Below are 21,417 nucleotides of genomic sequence, written 5' to 3'. Positions count from 1 at the left end.
CGTTGTTTGAAACCTTTTCAGTATGTGGCGCGGGTGATAATCAATTTTTACACGCATTTGTGAATGAGCAAGTAACTGTTATATGAGGTCATACTCATTTAACGCGGTCGTGTCACTATTTGTGTGTTTAGATGCTGTGGTGATCTGCAAACCTCGTTAACAGCTGATTCAAACCATAGCATTAAAATGTTGCTGCCGTCTCTCCAGCTTGTAATAAATTTCTTGCAATTTTTCAGCTACACCACATCATTTTTTAGTGTTAGAAAACGTAATAGCGTAAGTAGTTTTTGTATACAAGTCAGTTTTAGCATTTGTTATGGGCAAAAAGTCTGTCTATTTGGTGCTAAAGATACCACATCTGATGCAAACAAGCTTTGAATGATTGTGGAACAAAAAGTTTGCCCTATTGGAGGTCTCCTATCATCATGCGACAATAATTCGAAACGAGGTTGTGACTTAAGTCGTTCCCCTTCGGATTTATCACAGGTTATAATGTGGAGTTCAACCGTCGATGATGTGCCTCCTTATGACAACCACGCCTCCTGGAACGCTTTATCGTCGTGCAGAATTGACTGGTTCAATAATAAATCAGTTCGTGAAGGTCGCCACGCTCGTGTTTCTAAGACGAATACAACAACTGTTTGCGGAATACCTACTCCGGAAATTCAGCAAAGACCCGATAATAATGTCGGCTTTGATAGACTTGGCGTGAATTACAGCTATAAGGATGTTGATACTTTGTCTGACAGCAGCGCTCATACAAGAGGTGAGACAAGGTTTGAAGTCTTGGTTCTCACATGACCCCAGTGGGAGTTTTTTTTATGTTGATTTGAAAGTGTTTGTTTCATTAGTTTATTTAGATTGGGGTGATGGTGCCATTGTAGGAGTATTGTAAAAAATGCAGAAAAAATTACATTTAACTAAAGTTACAGTTGTTAAGAGAATACAGTTGTTACTAAAGTTCACAGACGAGAGTCACACGTCTGGGTTACATCTTGCAAAATTTAAAGAAATTTTCCTGTGCAGAAGCGACTTTGTTTCTTGCTCAAAAAGGATGGTTAGATTACTGCAAATCCTTCTTTTGCTTTGGTTTTATCTCTTCGTGCGAGTTTGAGTAACAGAGTTCCAGCAATCCAGTGTTTGCTTAAAGTCACACTGATATGAATCACCGTTAACGTTGTTGGTTTCATGTCAGCGATACAAACTGGACGCTACTTTTTTCTTTCCGTGGTTGTGGTTTTACTGGCACTACTCGAAACTTTCCGTTTGGCTTTGGCATATTTGACATACCATCAATGCCTGGCAACGCTCGTTTCTCTTAACCAAACACCACTCTTTGAAAGAATGTCGTAGCGTAGACTTGATACCACTTCACGTGGGTGGTTTTTTCAGCCGTTTTGGTGTTCTAATGTTCTTCTACAGACTACTCCACACTGTGAACTAAGCTACCGTTTTTTACGAATGAACTGTGCATTGTGCAACCAGTAAATGAAATGTATATATGTCAGCTTCTGTTATCTCTGATTCCATCTCTTCCCACAATACAGGCATTTGCGTTCTTAAATTGAGAATTATTTTTGTTTTTTTGGTAATGTGTTTGATTCTTGCTTTTTGTTAACGTTGATTATTTTTCAGGTTCACGTGGTGTGCCCAGTGTCAATAGTAAAAACCCGTTCACGGCTCTCCTTTCTCCTTTGGAATCAATAGGTGGGTTGTAACTTGCATGACTTGGTTTATGAATGTTCTATCTGCTTTTTGTGGTCTAATATTACGCCTGATATTTTATTGGACAACTCCTAATTTAACTGGTGTATGCTTTGTGACATAAACATTAAACTGTTTTCACCTCCACCTCACTGCAGCATTAAACGAAAAAAGTTGTGGAGATTGTACTCGTCTGCGAGGGTCCAAGCATCTTCACTACCATCACATGATGGCGCAAGGGGGACAAGACATGCAGCAACAGTTTTTTGCTCAACAGCAGAAGGTTTGTATGCATTGTAGTTGATTACAACTTATCATTTGTCCTCAAATGCCACATACTACCAGGCCTCGAAATTCATGGCGGACACCGCGGACATGTCCGCCGTCACAGCATGTGATGTCCGCGGGAAGTACCATCTAGATCGGTCATATTTGTCCACTGAGATATAACACAAAAACGAGCGATACAAATCGTCATTGCATAGCACGAACAATTGTTGCAAGAATATAATTTCCCTCGCATTCTAGCGCTCATCTAGAAAATGTGAATACTGTATCCCTTGGCTTCAATTCAAGGAGGAAAACTTTCGATATTTACGTTGCTTCAACGATTGAATCAGCGTAACAAAGGTGAATTCTTCGCTAAGAATCGATGGGAGTAAGGGCACTTCTACACGAATCAGCGCAACTTAGTTCAAGTTTTACATCACAATGTCTGGCTTTGATCTCCAAGTAATATTGGTAAGGCAAGGTTGCTTACAAAATTAGATTATACGAGTAATCTATTACAGCAAGATGCAGCAAATTTGTTAAGTTTTGGTATTACAGTAAGAAAGAAAAGGTCCAGGGAAAATTCACTTTCGCTCACATGACACGCAAAAATAAACTTGAAGAAAAGAGCCTGTGAAACTTTGTACAGCAGAAAATAGTAGCGTTAGTGTACTGTAGAAGCTTTCCGACTCGTGCCCAGAGCATTGTGACGCAAGAAGCCACACGACCTCGTTCGGTAGAAGTTAATCAGTTATGCGACGTATTGAGCAGCTACACGGCGCTTTGACTTTTCAACCGCACGCAGTTGGTCTAAGGAAAGCCTTTCAGAGTGACTTTGCTGAAATTTTTAAAAGCTTTCAAAACCGTAGCTATAGTTCTGAAATGGTGAAGAATTATCAAGATAAAGTGATTAAGCATGACGATCGACGATAAAACTGGTGTGTCCGCCGTGAGACTTAATTTGTCCGCCGAGATAGCTGCTCAGACCGGACACGTTTGTCCGCCGTCAACAAAAACGAATTTCGAGGCCTGTACTACACTGAGACAATACATATTGACGACTTCTAAGTTTGATTATATATTGCCGCTGTTGAAAGTTTTTGTGAAACTTTACTAAACAGATCTTGGCAAAACGTGTATGCACCACTTTTTTTGTCTAATTTGTTCTTGCTATGATAGTTGCTAACCGTTAGTAGCCATATGCAATTGCAAGTGTGATTTCTCACATGATGCATCACAATATATAATACTTCATATTGTACCAATTGTAGGAGCAGATGGCTAGAATCCCTGGATCTTTTCGAGAGGCCCATACAGCTCCCACAAGAAAGCTATCAGTCGATCTTATAAAGACCTATAAACACATCAATGAGGTACTGTAGTGAGATTTATTTGTAGTGTAACTCGTCTGCAAATTTATGCTAACTTTTTGCATATGGATAGATGAAGGACGACTGAAGTTTCATAATTTCTTTGTATTCTTGCTTTATTTTGGTATTTGCTAAGCAGGAAATAGACTGAATATGGTCAGAAACAGTTTGATAGATTACAGGCTGTATATCAATACAAATGTTTGCGGCTAGTTGGCATGCTTGGTTATGTGGTGACTAACGACAGATGTGCTGTAGCCTTAACCATACATAAGTGTGTTTGTGACTTTCTGTAAATAGAAAAGGATACTATTCCCAACAATTCCTTTAGCTCAGTAATCAGCTTGTCAGTTTGGTTTAACGTAAATACCGATAGAGAGAAGAGGATTGTAAATCATCTGACTTGGCAGGAAAGCTGCCCAGTTGAGAAGTTGCTTGGCAGATTATCAATATTTTATGTGGTCGTGTTTTTGTCATAAAGTTGCAGAAAAACTCATTAAAATTACCTGAACAAACCTTCAGTTTTTTTAATTGAATGAGACTCGCAAAACCAATGTCCTTTTAAAAATACATGACAAGCCGGTTTTGTTCAGTTATAAGAAGTAACTTGTGGCAGGCTGAGTAAGTGCAGAACAAGAATTTGCTACAATGGACAGAATATTTTGTTGTTGTCCTAGTCGACAAAAAGTTGGGGTAAGAGTTGTTATACACAAAGTGTATACATAAGCAGACCTTAGCCTGGTATATTTGCAGCTTCGTCTATGGCTCCATAGCATGCCTATTGCTGATGCATGGCAGTCTATCTGGTTTCGGTTTCTTCTGAAATTTATGTTTGAAGAAGCTGGCGAATTTCATCACGTCATACGTTTGTGATGTGAGCAATAGTTCCGTTGCTTAAGCTTATGGATCACTGCCACAACTCACAGGTTGTCTTTCACTGCACCGAGATAGATAAGATACTTATTTACTTTTATCATATAAGCGACGACGGATCGACACCACGACGTCATAATTATTTGTGACGCAGGTTTATTATGCAAAGAAGAAGCGTCGCGCGCAACAAGCCGCCCAAGAGGATGCTCGGCCTCAGAAGGAACGACGAGTGTTCAACGACGGCTACGATGATAGTAATTATGATTACATCATTAAGAATGGTGAAACATGGAACGATCGGTACGAAATAGATTCCCTCATTGGAAAAGGTTCTTTTGGCCAGGTACGTTATTCGCCATGCATGATACAAACAAACTGTTTTTAGTGTTGGAGTAAGGTAAAGGACCCATACTCAGTTGTTGAGCTTTGGGGAATGAGAAGATAAGGTTCTAATTATACTCAGCCTTCGGCACTAACCAGAGTGGGGTGGCAAGTTTGTTCATTACACCCTGGGTAGAGGTGAGCGGTGTTTTTCAACAACCAGCTTGAGCCGGGAGTCGAACCAGGTTTGCATAATTGTAAATCCAACGCTTTATCCGCTGTGCCATCCTACCAATTTTGGAGTAGCGGCTTAGAAAGAACATTGAAAGAAATTTGATTAAATCAATCGAATAAAACCACCACTTCTCGATAGTTTTTTTTATCCAGGCACAGCAATTTAAATTAATCCCAAAATGTTTGATATGATCATATTCGTTGCATTTCTGATGTCTGCTGGGTTGGAAAAAATCATAATTTTTTTAAAAAAAATCGGATTTTTTTGATTTAAATCAGATTTTTTTGATTTTTTTTATATAAAAAAGCGTCGAATCTACTTTGGGGAAGAGATCATTTTAGTAAGATGGCAGAATTATTTTTAACCCCTTAATTGATTGAAAGGCTTTGCTTTGCAAGTGTTTAATCATTTTTATTATCATATTGTAGGCTAGCCTGTCTAGTGTCTATTGCACATATTTTTAGGTAGGTGTGATATGTTGCTTTATACTAAATCATAATGTGCATATTGAGATTGAGGTACGTCTTAGACTGTCATCTCACTACACTAAGATCTTTCCTTACGTTTGAGCACACATTACTTTGCTTTTTTGCTCAACTGATGCATAGCCTACAACCAGACTTTTTGCAAAGAAAGTTTAACTGTGTAATATAATTATGTTACCGACGTACCATATCAAAACAATAAAAGTTCAGATGACACAAAATTGCAGTTTATTTTGCATTGAGAAAAGGGATTAAAACAATTGCTGCGCGGAAACAATCGGCCACCCCCACTAGTGGGGAACAAACCGACGATGGGTTATGATGATGATGAGAAGTTTGTACATAAATACAAGCTCGCCAGCTTTTGCAGTGCCCAATCGATTTCGAACTTCTGATTGAACCAGACCAAAAGTGGAAAAAACTCGCTCACAAACTATGTTTAGTGAACAACACTGTTTGTGAACTGCCAAGTAAACTAAGTTGCCTTTCAAAACATGCATAGCCTATAGCCTTAAGTATTTAAATATAACTTTTGTATTACAGAGAAGCAGTGAAACGTTTGTTGATGTATTTATTTTTATTTTAGCAAATAAAAAATCATTTGATTTTTTTAATTGATTTTTTTGATTTTTATTGTTTGATTTAAATCATGATTTAAATCAATGATTTAAATCAACCAACCCTGGATGTCTGTTCCATCTTTCCATGTGTTCAACAAAACCTCCACACATCTGTTTATTTGCTATACAAAACCGATATGGAGGTGTATTAATTTTGCATATGCTGTGAATGCAACTTCCTTTTGTAGCCCCGACAATTTCATTTCAGGTTGCCAAAGCTTACGACCGCGAAGAACAGGAGTTTGTTGCCATCAAGATTATTAAAAACAAAAAGGCATTTTACAAACAAGCCCTCATAGAAGTCCGTCTACTTGAGTTAATGAATCGTTATGATGCAGACAACAAGTACTATGTTGGTATGTATGACGTCATTGTCAATTGAAGTTATCATCATTTTGGGTTAATTAGACATTATTGTTGTATTATAAACCACTTCACTCTGATCAGAGCAATTATGATTTGCCGTGGTTTGGTGTTATAATCATAGAGAAAGCACCGGTTTTCAATATGAAAATTGCTAAGTTTCATAGCTTTTGCTACGATCTGTATGAAGTGATTCCCCCAAACACGAATTTTTGGTAAAATTACCTCAAACACGAATTTCAAAATAAACAGGCTAATATTTGTTCAAACTCAAAAACTGAAATGGCACAGGCAAGAAGATTGCTATCCCTATTTCTGCACTAAAAATTAGGCCAAAACCGCTTTTCAGATTTTAGCAATCAGCAAATGTTTGACCTAGTCCCAAAACCCTTCCCCTAATAAAATTCAAACTTTCTGACCGTCTGCACTAACTTTGCTGTTAAATCTCTTCTGGTGAACCTAGAATGACCATTGAAACATCAATAAAATTGGAAAAGAATACTCTAGCGCCATGTGGCAAATAAAAGTTCAAAACGGCAACCGCTAGATGGCGATAGTAATTATCGCGCATTCAGGAAATTTTACCAATGCGCAAGAGCGGCCATGTTTTTATTATATCCGTTTTGATCTGGTCATGGAAAAGGTAAGAAAGTGTAATGAAGAGTTAGCCTTTGCCTAGGATGCAGATATAATTCAGATATATGCATTAGAGAATGTAGAAACTTATTTAAACATGTTCATTATACAGGCTAGTGTGGGGGTGTTCAGAGCCGGAGACAAATTTACAAATGTCAATCAATCAATGGTTTATTTGTCAATAACAGGAACATAGTACATGTTTGAAATATGCAAAGTGTCCCGGATCATTTAAATCCGGACATCTCCATTTTCCCAGCATGTGACGTAATATCTGTTGCATCCATGCTGCCTCTTAACGTTTTCGCAACCGCCGAGGTTGAGACGTTTAATCTAAATAACCAGACATTTTTCACAAAAATCTTTTGTATTTACACCGTAATAACATCTCATATGAACAAGGTAGACGCACAATCTTGACATGAAATGAAAGCATACATCTTCAGCTACCCGAAGATGCAACGCTTTACCGTAAAATTTAAAACATTCAATGTACAATTAGCAACTTTCCAAACGATATTTTTTCTAATTTCTAAAAAAATTTAAAATTGGCAGAAAAGTGTACTTCATTATAATCTTTGCTACCCAAGCATGATGCAATAATATGAAAATATACGTATGACGTATGGATACGACCTTGGTCATCATGGCAAAAATCCTAAGACTAGTATATACGTCCGTGGCCGAGAAAGAGTTAAAGGCAACAAATGGCAATGCACTAACTATGATGCCATAGTACGTCCTGAATAAAGATTCAATCAATCGATTGATGAGTAATGTCATTACTGCTATTGTGTTCTCAAGTGTTTAAAATGTTTGGATTGATATTTTTTCAATAAATAAATAAGAATTAGGAAAATTGCGGATCCGCGGGAATTTATACATATTTTCCTATAGACCAACATCGTTTTCGGGATCCATTACGCCAAGGTTTGTTTTTTTTTTTGGATGAAACTATGTGAAAATAATCAGTAGGTATGCAGGAGCTAACCATGTCAAATGGAAGCAAATTCATTCCAAAATAAACGTGCAATTGAAAGATTAGTTGTATCTGTTACTGCCAATTTTCTTAAGTTAAGCCCTCTGCGTTCATTTGTGACTCGTTTGTTAATATTTGGATTTTTTCTCTTTTGCCGACCACTGTACTAAAAAAGCCACCTGTTTTTGTTTCTCTTTTATATTGTTTGGCCTCTTTCGCATATGCGTTTGGCACCTGTGGTCTGTTTTCGTTAAATCAGTAACTTATTAGTCGACGATACAACGTCAGTTTTCATTGAATTATACAACCATTATGACCTATTCGTTTTTCAATAATTGTCAATCCTTGAGAAAGGGAATTCGTAAATTGTACTGTAAATCGATTTGTTTCATTCTACAAAATTGCTTTTCTCTGGACGGTCGCAAATTAAGAAATCTCAAAGTTACCTGTGTTTAAAAGATTGTCTAAAAACGCACATTAAAAGAACACGTGAAAACCAATTCAAATTCATGTGTCGTGTTGTTGGAAGCAATCTAGACAGAAGAAACTGACCAGGCAGTTCAATAGAGCAAAGGTCAACGACAAACAAAATACGTCACTGTAACGTAGCAATCAAATAGACAAAGCGGACGTTACATTCAGTTTTTAGACATTTCAATCAAGAAAGTCGTCGTTGTTGACAGTGAGCGAAGTTGAATGTCAAGAAAATGGCAACAAATTCTGTAAAGGAGACAGACGTGGCAGATAAATCAAATGCCGAAGAATCAACAAATCCAGAACCCCAAACATCAAAGGTGACAACAAGATCACAATCAAAAATGCTCTACCAAGCAGAAAATGGCAGTCTGCACCCAAGCGACAGCACCAGCAAAGTTTCCAGCAAAAGCCGCTCCTCTACAATGAGCGCTAAAATTAAGAAGGCGGTAATATTAGCTCGATTGGAATCACAAAAAAGGATCTGCGAGTTGGAACAAGAGCAAGCGAAAGCAAGGGCAGAATTTGAAACAATGGTCCTAAAACAAAGTCAGCTACGTGAAGAACAAGAAAGAAAATTCCTGCAACAAGTCCAGGAAGCTAAACTAAAGGCAGAGCTCCAAGAGACAATTGCCCAACTTTCGGAAGAATCGGAAGAAGATGCTGGTGAGCGCTATAAAATGTCTAAAGACAATGTTGATATAAACGGACAATTTCAATCGAATTTAGCAACTAATGTAAACAATAATTCTGTGTATCCTATGTTATCCCAATTAACGTTGAGTGGCGTAGAAGCCAGGTCTAACATTCACGAATCTATTGTCGTTTCAAACAAAATTAATCCTTCACAAACAGTAACAAATAAATCGTTTGTGAGACATGAGCCGAGTACGTCGTATGCCCAGACCCCTGTACTAAATCAAATAAACAATAATCAATCAGTAAACTCGAAACAAATTCCAAATATTACTATCAACCCGTCCCCACTGTTGTCTGTAGAACCCCCAATCTTTGATGGAAATTCTGCTGAATACTGTGGTTTTATAGACGCATTTGATACGTTAATTGATTGTAATTTCACAGAGCCTAAACGTAAACTTTTTTATCTGTTGCAATACACCAAAGGCTCTGCGCACACTTTGGTAAAAGGGTGTCAATACATGCTTCCCCACGAAGGTTACACAAAAGCAAGAGCTTTGCTACAACAAACCTTCGGTCAAAAATTTCAAATAGCTCGCGCATGTGTTGATTCCGTCATAAACGGCCCATCTCTTCAAAATTCTAACAAGGATTCTCTAATCAAGTTCTCTTCGGAACTAACTTCCTGCATATGTACTTTGTCTGGCATGAATTACTTACAGAAAATGGACAACATGGATACCATAACAAAAATAATAAGACGCTTGCCAAGTGGCTGGTATTCTAGCTGGTTACGCGAAGTTGACGTAATTTTGCATGAAAGAAATCAAGAAATAAGCCTTTCAGATCTCTCACGGTACGTCTCGCGCAAAACGAGAGAAACGACCAATTTGGCATGCGATATTCTAAAATCTACTAAAAAACAATTCGATGATTCCAACTCCAAACGTAGGAGCAGCGTAACCTTTGCAACGCAAATAAAATCGTCGAACCATGAAAGGACATGCCATCTGTGCAGAGATAAACATTTTCTCAATCAATGCAAACAATTTCGAATGATGAATATTGACCAAAGGCTTAAATTTGTAATCGACAACAAACTCTGCAAGTGCTGTTTAAATGCTGGTCACTGGGCATATCAATGTAAAAGGAAGGACCCTTGCATAAAACTAGGATGCACTGAACGCCACACTACTCTCTTGCATCCCCCAGATGCAACACAAATCACCACAAATATCACACCTAAAGACACAACTCAAAAAATTAATATCAATCAACCTACACAAGCAATACGCAATGGGTTTGTCAACACACGAACAAATTCTCGCAGTCTGCTTCCCATAATCCCAGTAAAGGTTCGCCTGCAAGGAAGTAATCAAACTATCACTACACAAGCGTTTTTGGACAGTGGAAGTACAACATCTTTCATAACAAATGATTTGATAGAAAAGTTGCAAATTGCCGACTGTCAAGAAACTAATATTTGTACCATCACGCTAAACAACACTGGCAAACGTAACAAGGTAAAGGTGGTCACAAATGTCGAAATGTCAGATTTTGACGAAAACAAATACATTTCTCTAAGCTCTCTTTACTCCACCTTTCAAATTCCTGTTTCAAATACAGATATTCCTACCCTAGAAGACACTAAACACTTTCCAGAATTTGCAAACATCTCGATTCCCGATGTTGACGCAGAGGTAGGACTCCTTATCGGCAATGACAATCCGTACGTTCTCCAACCACAAGAAGTAATACAAGCAAAAGGTGGCTATTATGCCATCAAAACGGCCGTTGGTTGGCTAGTGAATTGTCCTAACAGCAAACAGGATCAAAGTAGAACTAAAAATTTCTTTACCAAAACTTCTACCCATCCAATGTGCGACATGTGCTTTGACGCTGTTGACTCAATTGTTAACTGTAAACCCGAATTATCTGTTCAACAAGCTCAATTCATGAAATCTGTTAACTCTAGTATCAAACTTTTGGAAGACTCGCACTACCAAATCGACTTGCCCGTTCGAAATCCGGACCTAAAATTACCCTTTAACAAATCTCAAGCTCTCCAAAGAATTAATTGCTTAAAACGAAAGTTTGAAAGGGACGCTAATTTCTACATGGACTATAAAAGGTCTGTTGATGACATGATCATGAATCAATACGCCGAAAACGTTACTGATGTCCCTGGAATACATGGAAAAACGTGGTATATTCCACATCATGGTGTATATCATCCAGAAAAACCTGAGAAACTCAGAGTAGTATTTGATTGCTCTGCCAAATACAAAGGTATCTGTCTCAATGATACTCAATTACAAGGCCCAGACATCACAAATAACCTGGTCGGCGTTCTTCTTCGTTTCCGCCGTGAAACAATTGCTATTCAAGGAGACATACAGTCTATGTTTCATCAAGTAAAGGTTCCTCAACAAGACCGTGATCAATTCCGATTCTTATGGTGGAAAGATGGGAATCTAGAAGCGCCTCTACAAGAATACCGAATGAACGTGTATATATTTGGCACTGTCTGCTCCCCAAGTTCTGCAAACTTTGCTTTAAAACGCATAGCTGAGGACAACTCATCTCTTTTTAGTGCAACTACTGTAGATACAGTAAAAGAGTCTTTCTACGTAGACGATTGCTTGGCTTCAACAGCAAATGTTTCAGAAGCAGCTAAATGTAATCATGCTTCAAGGGGTCTCTCAATTCCAAACTTTCTTCAATGCAATCAATGGAAAAACGGCCCTGAATTTCTATGGAAACCACAATCTCAATGGCCTAAGCAACCAAAATTTCTCGAAGTCGTGGACAATGACCCAGAAATTAAACAACCAAAGCAAACGTGTTTTGCAACCCAAAGCGAATCCCACTTTCTGGAAGATCTTTTGGGTAAGTATTCTTCTTGGTACAAGCTGAAAAGAATCGTTGCTTGGCTTTTCCGTTGTAAGCATAAATTTCTGACTTTAAGACTGACTAACCTTGCAAATAAACAAAATGCCCCAGCACACAATCTTTGCTTGTCTCCAGATGAGCTCACAAAGGCACAAGACTTTATTTTTACCTTTGTTCAGTCAAAACACTTTGCCAACGAAATCAGCCAACTGAAAGCACAAAAGCCATTAAACAACTGCAGTAGCTTAATAAAATTCGACCCTTTCTTAGAAAACAATTTACTAAGAATTGGTGGCCGCATCAAAGCTGCACCTCTCAAACACGATGCAAAACATCAAATTATCCTTCCAAATCGCTCCCAAATAGTTCCTCTCATCATTCAAGAAATGCACGACACATTTGGTCACAGTGGCAGGGAACACGTCCTGTCTGCCCTGCGCGAAAATCTATGGATTATAAAAGCCAATTCAGCAGTCCGCAAGGTTTTATCCAAATGTGTTGATTGCCGCAAAAGAAGCGGAAAACTCAGCACACAAAAAATGGCTGATCTTCCTAAAAACAGATTGACACCAGACAAACCTCCATTCACCTATGTTGGTGTAGACTATTTTGGCCCATTTATTATTAAAAAGGGTAGAACAGAACATAAAAGATACGGTGTCATTTTTACTTGCCTTGTAATAAGAGCCGTACACATTGAAATCGCAAACTCTCTTGACACTTCATCTTTTATACTCGCTCTACGACGATTCATCGCAAGAAGAGGGCAAGTAGAAGAAATTAGATCTGACAATGGTTCAAACTTTGTTGGCGGTGAACGAGAAATGAGAGAAGCCATCAAATCATGGAACAACAGTCAGATCGAAGATGCTTTAACACAGAAAAGCATCAAATGGATCTTTAACTCTCCAAGTGCATCCCATCATGGTGGTGTGTGGGAAAGACAAATCAGATCCATTAGGAAAATCTTATCAGCTATCTGTAAAGGCCAAACTTTAACAGATGAAACGCTGACTACCTTCATGTGTGAAGTAGAAAACATTACTAACAGTCGCCCACTTACAAAATCGTCAGACGATCCTAATGACATGGAGGCTCTCACACCGAACCATTTGCTTCTTCTAAAACAGCAAATAAACCTTCCTCCAGGCTCATTCACAAACAAAAAAGAGCTTTACTCTCGAAAACGCTGGAGACAAATCCAATACATGGCCGACGTCTTTTGGACACGGTGGGTAAAAGAGTACTTACCTTTGCTCCAGCAAAAACAAAGGTGGACCAAAAATCTCCTAATCTGACTGTGGGGGACATAGTTTTAATCGCAGATAACACACCCCGAAACAATTGGCTCATGGGTCGCGTAATTCAAACGTTTCCCGACAAAAATGGCATTGTCCGTAGCGTTAGCGTTCAAACTAAACAGTCCTTGATTGTCAGACCAATTCAAAAGTTATGCTTGATCGTTCCTGCAAAACCAATGTAAATTTGTGCTGATTTTGTTTTCTCATGTTGTTTATACCTGTGTATTTGAACAAATGTACGAGGCCTTAAAGGGGAGGGAATGTTACTGCCAAATTTCTTACTTAAGCCCTCTGCATTCATTTGTGACTCGTTTGTTAATATTTGGCTTTTTTCTCTTTTGCAGACCACTGTACTAAAAAAGCCACCTGTTTTTGTTTCTCTTTTATAATGTTTGGCCTCTGTCACATCTGCGTTTGGCACCTGTGGTCTGTTTTCGTTAAATCAGTAACTTATTAGTCGACGATACAACGTCAGTTTTCATTGAATTATACAACCATTATGACCTATTCGTTTTTCAATAATTGTCAATCCTTGAGAAAGGGAATTCGTAAATTGTACTGTAAATCGATTTGTTTCATGCTACAAAATTGCTTTTCTCTGGACGGTCGCAAATTAAGAAATCTCAAAGTTACCTGTGTTTAAAAGATTGTCTAAAAACGCACATTAAAAGAACACGTGAAAACCAATTCAAATTCATGTGTCGTGTTGTTGGAAGCAATCTAGACAGAAGAAACTGACCAGGCAGTTCAATAGAGCAAAGGTCAACGACAAACAAAATACGTCACTGTAACGTAGCAATCAAATAGACAAAGCGGACGTTACAGTATCCACGAATTTTCCCAATTGCGCATTTACGCATTAGGGATTTTTCCCCTTCCACGAAAACCCTGCTCCCAATTCACGATCTTCTTCCGTATTTCCGAAGTTGATGGAATTTTCGCCTGAAATAAATTGTTTTGTAAGGTAGACGCAAGTAGCTAGAAGTGGATTACCACCAAAAAAAAAAATTTTCAGAATTAAAGAGTGGGTGATGAAAAATATTTCGTGTTTCAGAAAAAAAATTCGTGGTTAGGGGATTCACCTATGTTTTATTTTAACAAAGATACCATTTAATTATGTTGTAACCTTTTAAACTTTCATGGTTCTGGAATATGACGGACTTGTTTCGACCGAGTACGTGCAGTAATTGATTTATATGTTTTCTAGTTCGGTTAAAGCGGCATTTCCATTTTCGCAACCATTTGTGCTTGGTCTTCGAACTTCTCTCCTACAACCTTTATGACCTTCTACGAAATACAAATTACCGAGGAGTGTCACTAAACCTCACAAGAAAGTTTGCACAGCAAGTAAGATTGAACTACACATTATAGAGAGTTCTGTATTACACTAAATAGAACGTGCAGCTGCTCGTGTCATTGCCAAAGTCGCTTTGGAAACTTTTGTTAGATTTCAAGTGGACTTCGGACTCGTACCAAAGTCCTTCAATACAAACAAACATTAACAATGATAAACAATGTCTGCGCGTGCGATTCAGTTTCGGCAGCCATCATTTTTTGTGGCATGTTGCTTTCTAGATGACTGGCTTTTTACTTCGTGACGTTTTCAGCTACTTTCGTCTGATTACTTTATTCCATCAGAATGTGAAGCGTTGTTTTAAGTACTTCTTTGTCACATTCATTTCGTTGGTATTTATTTGTTGGTATATTCGTTGCCTATCTAGCAAATTCTCTTTAGACGTTAAATCAATGTCAAAACAACGGGTTTTGTTGTTTGGGTAATGAGAGTATTTTGTTGATGCCTTTTAGATTTCTCGTTATTCGGTCCAGTGCTAGTTTTTGGTTGTTCGTATATGAATCATGTCTGTCAGCTATTGCGCTTTGACATGAAAGCTGGTTAATTTTACCTCTAAAGTTGTGCAACATTCTTGACTAATTAATTCTAATGTTAAATGAGAACGAAAGAGAAACTGTTCCGGGAAATGTTGACGTTTGTTGTAAGTAACTAACAAAACCCAAAGGTATAAAACCAGCTGAGCTGAAAATGTTAAAACGATTTCATAATTCACAAGCGACACAAAGGGAAATCACAATGATGTTATGACTAAGTCGTCTAAAAGTTGTTCCAGCAATTCCCTTTTGGTTTACAAAAAAGCTGTGCTTGCGAGCTGCATCTTTCATTGAGTACACTTGTCTGTATTGCCGGTTCAACAGCGAGTAAAGCCTGGGTTAAACTCTTTCGCATTTTTGTTTGCACATTGACCTCTATACATTTCGCAATGTTGTCCTTATGACGTTTGCTGGTTAAACAAGTATATACTGCTTACCAAGTTCGTGTGGAGATAAGTTATTGCGTTGTCAGGCTACGTTACAGATTATATGCTATTAAGTCTCTCATGTCGGTTTCTTTTTGATTGAATTGACCAGCATCGCTTTTTTGTTACTGCACAGCCAGCCAAATCAGTTCCTTTTTTACATTTGGTTTATTCACCGTCTGCAGACGTTGAGTCAATGTGAAAAAAGATTGATTTGCTGACTGAGTGGTTATTTTCCCGAACCTATGCTGATTAAGGTTGATCAATTGAAACAACCTTTCTTACGATCTAAAACTAAACACTTGCTATTTGAAAACTTGTTTTAATATCGAGGTTGTATGTCAAGCGCTAACTATACTTGTTTTCTTCACAGCTATGCACCGCCTTGTTGTTTCTGTCCACGCCCGAAATAAACATTATTCATTGTGACTTGAAGCCAGAGAACATATTGTTATGTAACCCGAAGCGAAGCGCTATCAAGATCATCGACTTCGGAAGCTCGTGTCGTCTGGGCGAGAGGGTATGTTGCGTCACAATATGACAAGTCATCACGAGACAAGTTGTTCCTTTTCATCAATGACTAGCATGCGCGATAAGAAAAAGGCGCGCTTTACATTGTGACGCTACGCATTAAAACAGAATTTCGAGTTGAAGTATCTATGGAGCTTAAACGTAACCATTTGCACGTTGATTTCTTGATGCGAATGATATAAGTTATTTTCTTCATGCACTTTTTCAGTAAACATATGTCTGGTTTCTCAAGATCTTACGATCGTGCCGAATCCTTTTTACTTTACATGCATTCAGGCCCGTACGTACAGTCGTACACCCTTCAGCGTTTTCGTTTTGTCGCTTCTATCTTGTTCTAGGCCTATGTTATGATGTGACTGTGAGTTATGATAAGTATTATAAAATTAATTTGGATGTACCAAAAACAACATGTCTTATTACAGATATACCAATATATTCAATCCCGCTTTTACCGTTCGCCCGAAGTTCTTCTGGGAATTCCTTACGACACGGCCATTGACATGTGGTCATTGGGTTGTATATTAGTTGAAATGCATACTGGCGAACCCATCTTCGCTGGTTCAAACGAGGTTAGTGGCTCTGTGGCTGCACACGCTTCGTCAATTTCAATCGATTTTCATGGCTTTTATGAAAACCTTTTATACCGTGGCCATATGTTGCAACAATTAAAACATTGTCGTGATGATAACCATTTGTATGCAACATCTTATGCAAGGTCTGTCGAAATAACTATTGCATGACAATATTGACAACAGTCAATACACTCTGTACTTAATCTGTCAAGAAATTTGGAAAACCATGCAATTACATGGCTACCTAGTACCTACTCTTAAGTTTAACTGCGGATTAGTTGTCACGTGTTTATGAAGTGGTTTGCCATTGCCATTTGATTTATTAAATGAATGTAAAATCAAAACCGCGTTTTGTAGTAAACCAGAACTCTCGTTTGTAAACAATACATATTGTAATGTTTCTCGCCATTTATATAACGGCATGTCAAATGTAGCATGCAGTACATGTTTCTCGGCGGTCGAATGTTGCAAGAATTGAAAGCGATAGACATGTGTTTCGCCCACTAGGCTGGGCTCATCAGCATCGCACCACTAATTTGTGCCACTGAGCTCTCGACCATCATACGTGTCGTATATGACGTGATGCGACCATCATACGTGTCGTATATGACGTAATGCGACCACCATACGTGTCGTATATGACATTATACGACGATTTTGACAACTTTCTCTAAATGGGTGATTCTATATTGAAATGTTAAGTTGATAATGTTTTTCTGATGCGCAGGAGGACCAGATGAATAAGATCGTTGAGGTTCTCGGTATCCCACCACAGAACATTCTCGATAGCGCTTCCCCTCAGAAGGTGCGAAAGCTCTTCGACCGGCAACAAGATGGCACTTGGAGGGTGAAGAAACAAAGTAAAAAGGTGAGGTTTCATTTGTAATGGTTCATCAAACAGGCTCGTTGTTGACAATTTCCGCTTTGACAATGTTCGTAATGGGATTGATGAAGTTATAGATGTCATATGAATCACGTCACTCGTTGAAGTTCTGTCGTCTTTACTTGAATAACACACGAAATAGCGTTCCGCCGATGCACCAATATTAATATTTGTGACTTTACAGTATAATGAACCCGGTACAAGAAAGCTCAGTGGTATATTGGGGGTTGAGAGTGGTGGGCCAGGTGGCAGGAGAGCTAATGAAGCCGGACATTCAGAGCAAGACTACTTAAAGTTTAAAGGTACTTATTCTTCCTTCCGTTGTGTTGTTTTCGTTTATAAAACGTGGTTTCGGTGTGTAGTGGTGTTCAAATTTCGCGTGATGCTAGTCCGTTGTTGAATTAAAAAAGCAGTAATCTGTTGGCGGGGATGCAAAAAGATACTTGTGTGGTAATTTTGTAAACAGTTCATTGGATACAGAATTTACTTGTGTAATTTCTTTGCTTACTGAACATGATGAGTCGTTTACTTGAGTGAAGTATTTGACAAATCTAACTTCTACCCGTAGACAAAATTATTTTACCAAACTCATTTTCAATTAAGTTCCATATCTTCTAGATTTAATTCTTCAAATGCTAAAGTACGACCCGAAGGAACGCTTGACCCCTTTCTACGCATTGCAACATAATTTCTTTAAGAAGACTGCAGACGGTTCCACCAACACTAGTTCGAGTCCAGCCCAAGACCTCAGTAGTTCATCAGGTATGTGTAGTCTGATTTAGTGAATTGGTGAGAATGTTTTGATAGACATTTTTGCTACCACTGCACCATTCAGATCCGTACAACCAGGATCAGAAGAGAAAACAATGTGATCTATGAAAAGGAAGTGTTTGAGAGGTGGAGTGTTTGAAACAAAAATTTTCAAGGTCCAAGTTTGCTGACCTTTTCTGGAAAGATGTTTTATGTGTGCTTGACGTTGGAAACCAAACAACATATAAAGAATCAGATAACAATCGTATAAGTGTAACAGTTTTAAGGTTTTACTGAAATCCAAGTGACCTGCTTTAATACTGGGTTAATGCTTTTCTAGCGGGTAGTAATTCCTCCAGTAGCCGTGCGCGATCAGACCCGGGAGCCCATCAGTCTTTTAGCACAACCGCCGAAGTGTATTGTGGGGAGACTACTGTTACCTATGCCTCACCTGGTGAGTGGTGTTTCTAATCATACCGGTGCTGCTTCGTCCACTAAATATAGCAAGGGATGACAGTGTACTTTGGATATTATCTGCTGGTAAATTTTTATGTTGCTTTTACCTTTTTCCATTGCTTTGTTATGGCAAGTATTGTTTTTTGCTTTGGTGAATGATTGAATCTTTATTCTCAGACTGGGAAAGCTTCTTACAGCTTTAATCCTGGCAGTTTCGCATACTTGTAGAGGCTTTGAATCACTGACGCAGGACCGGTCGCAAAATTTTTTTTCACACGAACTTTTTGTTACTTCGCATAGAGTTTGTATTTATACCGTGTGCAATTGTGCATGCAAACATTTTTCGTTGGCGCGTTTGGTTCAGTGGTTTCGTCTTTTGCCTCACATTCGTGAGGACATCGGTTCGACGCCTATCGAAGTCAATTTTTTTCTTTACATTAATTTTTGCGGTGCATGAAAGCTTTTCAAAATAAGTAAGGTTAGGGTTAATTCTTAATCAATTCGGAAAATCTTACTTATAGACTAGTGACCAGAATCAATTTCTTTTTTAAACTTGGCTAGACTAGGTATGTCTCCACTCTCCAGGCTACGTTTTTTTTCAAGTTCAATGTTTAGAATAGGACCGGGAGGGCGAAAATCGGTAAAAACAGTTACGCGCGCCGCGCGGTAACCAGTAATGACTTGGAAAAAAATTTTGCGGCCCGGTCACCGAGATTGACAGATTTAAGTTTCCGATTGTTGAAGTCGGGGAATGGTTTCATTGTTGCCAGGGAATTATATATCTAAACCTGACCCTTTTTGCTTCAAAAACCGACGTTTTTCAGGCGTTTTTGAACCAAGCGTATTGTTTTAGACTCAGGTTTTTTCAAATACAGTAGAATTCGCCTATAACGGCACCTCTAGGGGATTGCAAAAACTGACGTTATAGCCGAATTGACGTTATAGACGAACTACCGCAATCTTCCAAAACTGTCTTTTGAATAAAGAAAGAAGTATATAATCCAGTCAGGATTACTGTGTACCTCCAAACTGACAAAAGTCACGCAGAAAATACGTTTGTTTGGCATTTTGCTTCAGAGATCTCTTTTGACAACAGTTGTCCTAAGTACAGTTACTGTAGGCTAATGTGTAACACTGCGGCTTCTAGTTTATACAGTACTGCACGTACAACTGTTATTTAAAGGTCAGCTGAAGAGCTGCTTTTTACACGTGATAGTTTTTCACGCGGGAAAAAAGTTAATTAAAGTCCCTGCTGCGAACGACGCAGCAAAATAAAGGGAAGACATTTTGCAAGCAGCAGCGCTAACTGGATTAAAAGACTGACCGTTCGTGGTGAAGGTGATGGCTTAAAGTGACGTTATAAACGAACAAAAGACGTCTGGGGACCAATAAAGGGTGCTGTTACATGCGAATTGACGTTATAGGCGATGCTGTTGTAGCCGAACTACAATGTACGTAAAAGATAGGAATTCTGCCGGGACCGAGCGAAATGTGACGTAATAGGCGAATTGACGTTATAAACGAAGCCGTTATAGGCGAATTCTACTTTTATCAGTGCAGAATTATATAATGTACTTTTGAACAGCCTTAAAAACAAAATGTTACTTTGATCCTTGCAGGTTATCCGTCGAGTTCTTATGTCTCTCCGTCCACCGCAACCAGCTCAAAGCTGACACAAGTGAGATCACCGCAAGGCGCCAGCAACCTATCCAACTTCGCCACATCTACTTATCCACAAACCGCGTCACATCTACCTGCTGGCTCCTACTCCTCAAGAACTCCTCCGAGACAAAATCGAATTCCTAACGATTCATCCACCTCTCACCCCTCGTCTACGCAATCCCATTACCTGATTGGTGGTGTGGGTGTCACACCAACCTATGGGGCGCTGGCTGCTGGCGCAGTGCCGTTTAACACCCATTTCGGTGGCGCATCATCCCCGCTTCAAGTGGGCACTACTGGGTACTACCAGCCCCCCGGAGGCTCTGGTGACATGATGCCCATGGCGCTACAGCAATCCTCGTTGTTATTACCTCAGCACCCTGGGTTCGGTGTTCTTCCCCCGATGGTGCGCCCTCTCGTACCCATGGACTTCGTGCAACAACCCTTTACAAGGGGCAACGCTGCCGGACAGTCAAGCTACCACCAAGCAAGAACTCATTCCCAACCGGACTCCCCGATGGCGGGAGTCCAGGTTCAGCAGTCCCCCGTACCATCGTCGTGACGGCGGCCATGACCACGTAGGTCAAATGCTTTCTTGTTAGCGGATTGTCTCGACCGAGAGATGCTCGCCAGGGGTGTGTCAGCGAAGGGCTAAATTATTATCTAACTGCTGCTAATGTCTGTATGGAGTTGAACGTTACCACGCAGAAACTGCTTTTCGTACGGAACGAAATGCCAAGAGTGGATACCAAAAGCAAGGACAATTTGAAACAGCGTTATAACGAGGTTCTTTACTCTGTGTATAAATGCTCTTCTGTTTTCTTTACATGTGCACGTTTTCTGCACATGCACAAGTGAAATAAATTTTTCTTAAATTTCTGCTAAAAAACTGGGTGGTTTAAGTTTACTCAATAGGCAGTAACACAATCACAACATCTGTTTTTTGGCTGTAGCCCTGTTCAGGAAAATTGTGCGCATTTGCGATACTGTACCACGAAAAACATACAATAAGGGAAATTTCAAGTCTAAAACATGATCGTGATTCTTTTCAAACTAGACTGTTCAACAGGGTAGGCACTTTTACATCAC

The 21,417-nt window shown here is 39.0% G+C and overlaps 1 protein-coding gene across 1 annotated transcript; it reads left to right on the top strand.

The window, feature by feature from the left end:
* The first annotated feature begins 293 nt into the window (after nt 1–293).
* LOC145780832 (uncharacterized) lies at nt 294–21,253 on the top strand. Its single transcript, XM_082592475.1, has 14 exons — nt 294–766; nt 1,636–1,707; nt 1,863–1,987; nt 3,246–3,347; nt 4,372–4,560; nt 6,087–6,234; nt 14,370–14,509; nt 15,848–15,994; nt 16,428–16,574; nt 17,305–17,445; nt 17,645–17,762; nt 18,079–18,222; nt 18,551–18,664; nt 20,286–21,253. Exons 1-14 carry the CDS (start codon nt 379–381, stop codon nt 20,888–20,890), a joined length of 2,580 nt encoding a protein of 859 aa, XP_082448601.1. The 5' UTR covers nt 294–378; the 3' UTR covers nt 20,891–21,253.
* Nucleotides 21,254–21,417: the final 164 nt, after the last annotated feature.

Source organism: Aplidium turbinatum, chromosome 12, assembly GCF_918807975.1.
Source record: "Aplidium turbinatum chromosome 12, kaAplTurb1.1, whole genome shotgun sequence".
Classification (NCBI taxonomy): Eukaryota; Metazoa; Chordata; class Ascidiacea; order Aplousobranchia; family Polyclinidae; genus Aplidium; species Aplidium turbinatum.
This window is presented reverse-complemented; position numbering and strand designations above follow the sequence as displayed.

Coding starts and splice junctions, on each gene's coding strand:
- LOC145780832 (XM_082592475.1), top strand. CDS start 379: ATGATTGTGGAACAAAAAGTTTGCCCTATTGGAGGTCTCCTATCATCA. Junction 4,561..6,086: donor GAAAAGGTTCTTTTGGCCAG/GTACGTTATTCG, acceptor ATTTCATTTCAG/GTTGCCAAAGCTTACGACCG. Junction 16,575..17,304: donor TCTTCGCTGGTTCAAACGAG/GTTAGTGGCTCT, acceptor TCTGATGCGCAG/GAGGACCAGATGAATAAGAT.